Source organism: Trichosurus vulpecula, chromosome 3, assembly GCF_011100635.1.
Source record: "Trichosurus vulpecula isolate mTriVul1 chromosome 3, mTriVul1.pri, whole genome shotgun sequence".
NCBI lineage: Eukaryota > Metazoa > Chordata > Mammalia > Diprotodontia > Phalangeridae > Trichosurus > Trichosurus vulpecula.
Genome location: NC_050575.1, coordinates 152124766 through 152130765, shown reverse-complemented (window position 1 = coordinate 152130765; position 6000 = coordinate 152124766). Strand labels below are relative to the sequence as shown.

The following is a 6000-nucleotide window of genomic DNA, read 5'->3' as shown; positions in this document are numbered from 1 at the left end:
TACTGGGTGGGAGGTATCATGCTGGGTGCTGGGGAAAGAAAGATAAAAGCAAAAATAGCACCTACCCTCAATGAGCTTACATTCAATGTGTATCTGGGTAAGTATATGCGATGTATGCACAGAGTAATATGAAATAATTCCAAGATATAAAGAACACTAATGGCAGAGGGGAGGAGTTAAAGGGAAGGTTTCATTGCACTGTGAAGAGATTCGAAGAGGCAGAGGTGAGGATGGAGAGCATTCCAGACATGGGGGACAGCCTGCAAGAAGGCAAGGAGTGGGAGATGGAACACGTATACAGGGAACTGCATGTACGTGTACACACACACACACACACGCACACACACACACTCCAGTGGAACTAGAAGGGAGAGTACTTTCAGGGGAGTAACATAAAATAATACTAGAAATCCAGACTGGGGAACACTTTAAATACCAAACTGACTTTGTATTTCATCTGTTAGGAGATCAAAGAGAGACACTGAAGGTTTTTGACTCCTGCCCCAGCGCACTTTCAGCCTCTCCTCAGATTGGTCCCACCCATGCCCATGTCAGTAGAAAGGTTAGCAGTAGGAGTGGAATGTGCTAAGTTTTGCTACAAGTAGGGTCTCTGTCCTCTGCAATGACCTACAGCTTTTTGTGATTAAGCATCTTATAAAGGTGCTGGAGAAGAGCTAGCCGGGGCCCAGGTAGGGAAGAGCCCAGGATCCATCCCTAGCCAAGAAAACCACAACACAGTCTCACTCTAGAGCTCTTATATTTGGGGGCTACATTCCTTTGCTGTTACAAAGGTAGAGGGTTCTCATAATCCAATGACTAACTAGGTTGTCAGTTGGGATGTTTGAACTCCTCACTGGTGTCCTTGCCTGAGCCTGTGGCAGAGTCCAGATTCTGTAGCTGAAGTTTTTCCTTTGTTAAAAGGTACTTCTTCTGAAAACAACGTTTCAACCCAAATGGCAGTGTTCTTCCCTAGGGCTTTGATTCCAGGAGCTGACCTTGGAGTTCCAAAATAATGTTGCTAAGATCAAATGGTAGTGGCATCTCAGGATCATCATCTTCCCAATATGGCCAGCATATTGGTCTCTGGTCCTCTGGTAAATTTTGGGCGATTCGGGACTGGCACCTAGAAGAGTAAGAGCAAGCAGGTCATTATTTACCCATGGAAAACAATTCCCTGAAGAGTCAAACCTTAAGAGAATGATTAAAATCTGAATGTTCCTAAAATACTAATCAATGAGGAGGAAGAAGATGAAAAATGAAGTAATTGTTCCCTGTGCAGGAGGGAAGCTGGTCTGTGATTAGGAAGAATTGTTCACTTACAGTGATAGTCCTTCCTTTTCAGCATCCAGCTTTGTGTTATCTAGAGGGATGTCCCAGAAAGCCAATCACAAAGAATATTTAGTCGCTCAGCCTTTATTTTATTATTATAGTGAATTATTTTTTCATTATCTGAACTGTTATTTAAAGTGTGTGATTAAACCATTATCAGATTTAAATGTTTGTGGGATTTCAATGTATTACTAGATTACTGAGAAAGATTAAACTGAATTTACTGCACTAGGGGTCCAAGGATAGATTAAACAATATAACAGATCAGGATTGACTTTGTAGATTCTGGAGATTTGCACATGTATCCTTCTGCCTCGCTCTGAAAAAGGCACTCCAAGGAGAGATCATTTTATAAGGATGTATGCAAATAGAGGTTAATAATCATTTCCACTGATGAATAGGTGGGGAAAACTTCAACAAAATTAAATTAAGAGGCTAGCGAAGAGTTAGTCCCTAGGGAAAACACTTAAATCACAGTTTTTATTAAATGGATTATTCATCAATACTAGAGGACTTAATTATCATATGCAACTAAATTACAGACTTGCTGGAGAAAAGTTGGGACAACATCACTACACCTTGGCAGACTCCTGTCACACAGAGAGAAGATTATTTATAGACAACCTGGGAATATCTTGTAGCTTTAGTTGTGCTCATCTTATAAAATGGGGTATGAGGATCCTGTTCTATCCATCTCATGGAGTTATAGTGAGAGGTGACTAAGATATTCACTGGTGAAATGCTCTGAAACACTAAAAACCCTAAATAAATGCCCGGTGATATTACTATCACTCTTTTAGGGGGAAGGTTGGTCACAGCGGAAGGACAGAGAGTTCATTTATACCTTATGCAAAACTGGGATATTCAGTAGATAGAAGAGTTAAAGCAATGCGAGTCAGAGACAGAAATGGACCATTGGCTCATCCTTCCCCATATTCAGTGTAGGCATAGAAATGTGGATCTTGGGAGTCCATTTGGAAAAAGTCTTGTGAAATTCCCCCTCTCCCTTTTCTCTCTCTCTCAATCAATAAGCAAGTGGTCACAGCCAACATTATTTGTCTTCTGGCCATGTAGGATGGACTATAAAGAGATCAAAGTACATAACATCCTGGCCCCATTTCGAAGACTGTTGCAGTGGAAAGATGCCTCCTTCTCTGGGGAATTATTAATGGCACGGGGCTCCCACGGGAAAACATACTTCAACTTTACACCTATTTTTGCGGGTGGTTAATTGCCGCACCAGCATCTTGTGCACTCCATCCATCGTACATTACAGCACAAGGACAGTATTAACACATAACATTCCAATATATCTTCAGCTCTCCGCATCGGGCCCTGATAATAGCATCTGTTAACATGCACTAAGTACTATTATGTAGCACATCACTTCATAAATAATAAGCTTAGCTGACCTCGGGGGCCCTGAGAAGAGTAATGTGTTTAAATGTTCTCATTATTTATTTAAAACAAGAATTAAAGCAACAGAAGCTACTTTTGACAATCCTCTTAGCATAAATATTAAACTGTTTGCATTGATAAGCCACACTGTACAGAAGAACAGGATTTGTTTTGCAGACTGCTCTATAATAAGTGTTTTAGAAAATACAGCTTGCTGTCTGAGTTCTGAGAGGTGCTTAGCTGATTGTCTCATCATTGTTCCAGAGACATTTTCTAAATTACATGAAAGGAACATGAGGAAAAATTAATATTCAAGGGAAGCTGCAACTAATTACAACAGAACTCAGCAAGGCTTTCAAATCATGCTTTATTTCTGTCTCAGTACCAAACAGTATGCTCAATTTGCTGGGGAGGGTAAGATATTCCAAATTAAGCATTTCAATCGAAAAGTGGATAAATTAACCGTGTACACATTATTTTGGCTGGCAGATTGAAGAGCTGTGATAGTGAAGATCCACTAAGAATATTATGAAGCTTGTAAAAGTCAATTAAAAATGCATTCTCACTTTGAATTTCAAATGTAAAGTGTTTTTTTTTTTATTTTAAGAACGTATCAGAAGTATTAAAGTCTGCAATGGAGGTATACTTGGCAGCATTCTTTCTTCCCCCTTATTTCATCTTCCACATTGTCTTCTGTTGCATTTGGCTTTGTATTCAAAGGTTGGTATTTGGCATTGGCATTTTGGGCATCTGGGAATTTCTGCCTCTTAAAATTAAACTATCAAGTCTGCTCCTGACTTGAGGACAAAGCCTGCTGGGCAAAATAGTTTCCTTGGTTTCTCCTACTGTTCTTCCCAGAGAGGGGAAATTGTTCCAAAGAACTAGCTGTCAGTTCACTGTGACTTAGATTGTCACAAAGCCTGTCTCTTGCTCTCTCTAGCAGTCCTAGGATGGAGCCATCTATTCTACTTGTTTAAGCTGAACCGAGAGTGGGACCTCTTCTTACATCTTGTTTTGGAATATTTTTTTTTAAGTATCACAGCTCTGAACTTTCAAGCCTTGCTCATGAGTTCTTCTCTTAATGGCTAAGAAATCATCACTAATTTTCTTGATACTGATTAGACTCTATAGTACACTTCAAGCTTGATGTGCTATATTTATTTGTAAGAAATGGGCCTTCTGGCCCTTTAGTCTAAAATAAAATAAAATTTAAAAAAAACATAGAATTAAAAAAAGAAAAAACAAAAACAAACCAGAGATGGGCCTCCAAGATGCCAGTTGACAGCCATCCCTAACCCAAATAATACTGCCTAATTCAACACAATACCAGACTATGGAACAGAGGAGAATAGAAGGAAGACAATAAGAATCAAGTTTTGATCATTCTGGCAGGGCTGTAGAGAAGCAGAGACATTCACTTACTGCTGGTTGGAACTGCAAACTGGGAGACATTTTTGGAGCCCAATCTGGCAGTATGCAGTAAAATTTACACATTTTACCCAATAATCACCCAATAATTCTATTCTTGGAAATATTTTCTGAAAGTGCTATTTAAAAATAAACCCCAAAAAGAGTTGTCTGTTTAAAGATTTTCACAGTAGCATTATTTATAATTACAAAAAACCCATGAACTTAAATGTGCAATAATAAGGGAACAGCTAAATAAATTGTGGTACGTAAAAGTCAAGCAACACTATAATGTAATTAAAACTTAGAAGAATGAGAAACATAAAAAAAATCTGGAAGGAAGAGACAAAGGTCTGCTGAATACTGGTCTTGCTTCATGGCTCTTGGCTCCTTTCCCTTCTCTTAAGTTTCCCCTCCCCAAAGAGCAGTAACAATTAAAGTGACAACAATGATTATGGAAGCTCAATGGAGTGCTTTAACATTAATAGACCACTTTCTACAAAACAATCCTGCGAGGCAAGGGCTGGAAGTATCATTATCCCCACTTCACAGGTGAAGACACTGAGGCTCACAATGCTCATCCAGGATCACGAGTGTCAGGATCGGGACATCCCTAGGGGACTGGATGGGAACGAAAACGAACACAAAACTTTCCTCTCCGGTTTGGGTAAATTTCCTGACAGGCTACATGGTGTATGTTTAGGTGGCTAGTGGAGTTTCCAAGCTGATCTTTGGATAAAAATAAACAATTTGTGATGTTGCGAGCTAAAAGACCCCTCTAAAGAAGTTGCTGCAACTTCCCTTAATCCAGGCCAGTGGGTAGTTCTTTCATAGCTAATTGCTGTTCCCCTTCTCCTCCAAAGAAATTGTTCCGTGACAACTCAACAATCATTTATTAAATGCTCACTACAATGTAAGGCACTGAGCTAAGCAAAAGAAAAAGACAGAAAGACAAAGGGGCTCTGTCCTCAAGGAGCTTATAGTCTGCTTGGAAAAAGAAAAGCACTGAATTTCAAGTCAAAGGACTTAAGCTCAAATTCAGGTTCTCCCCCTTGGCACCTGTGTGCCTCTGGACAAGTTATCTAACTTCTGTCCTCAGTTTCCCCATCTGTGAAATGAAGGGATCATTCTCAGAGGCTTTCTAAGAACTGTTCTAGCTTTAACTAACCAGGATCTTATTTCCTCATATGAAATATGGTCTCTCTGAGCCACGTCATCATTTCATTCCAAATCATTGCATATCATCACTCCTCCTGAAGAGCAACTTAAGACCTTCTCAAGATGGCCAGTGACCATGGATCATTTGCTCAGGACTCACTGACCTTTTCCTGGAGTACTTGGCAAGACTCCTATGAAATGAAATATGATAACGATATTGGATAAGACAGCTCGTATTTTATTGAATTTTAATAACAATAGTTCACATTTATAGTGTGTTTTAAAGTATTTCTCTATACTTCTATGATTCTCCATAGGGACCGTTCCTCCCTTTTTCCTAGAGCAAGCTGGAATTCAAGACTCTCTGGAAAATTTAAGTTCTAGCTTAGGTTTTAAAAAAGTATTTCATGCTCTGTAGTCCACTAGTGAGAAGCTGTAGCAGCTGCATGCTAGTCAGGTGAACAGAGTTCGTCGTCTTAATGGCCCCATTTTGCAGATAAGGAAACAGTGTCAGTGAGGCTAAGTGTTTTACTTTAAGGTTACACTCTTGGCAAGAGATGCAGCTCAACTACCTTAAGCCAGCTTGCTGAAAGAGAAAGCAGTATAGGCCTCCATTTTTCAGACCTTCATCTCTCTCCATCCCACAACATAGAAATATTTGGATCTTAGCCATGCAGCTAAGCAGAAAAATCTTTGCTTAATCCATCC

The 6000-nt window shown here is 39.6% G+C and overlaps 1 protein-coding gene across 1 annotated transcript in view; it reads right to left on the bottom strand.

Annotated features, from left to right (window-relative positions):
- Positions 1 to 740: 740 nt before the first annotated feature.
- The window catches only part of FTO (FTO alpha-ketoglutarate dependent dioxygenase), a 432232-nt gene continuing 426972 nt past the window's right edge, over positions 741 to 6000 (bottom strand). Inside the window, exon 9 of the mRNA XM_036751285.1 lies at positions 741 to 1123. Coding sequence (XP_036607180.1) covers positions 970 to 1123 — 154 coding nt within the window. The 3' untranslated portion in view covers positions 741 to 969. The remainder of the gene's footprint in view (positions 1124 to 6000) is intronic.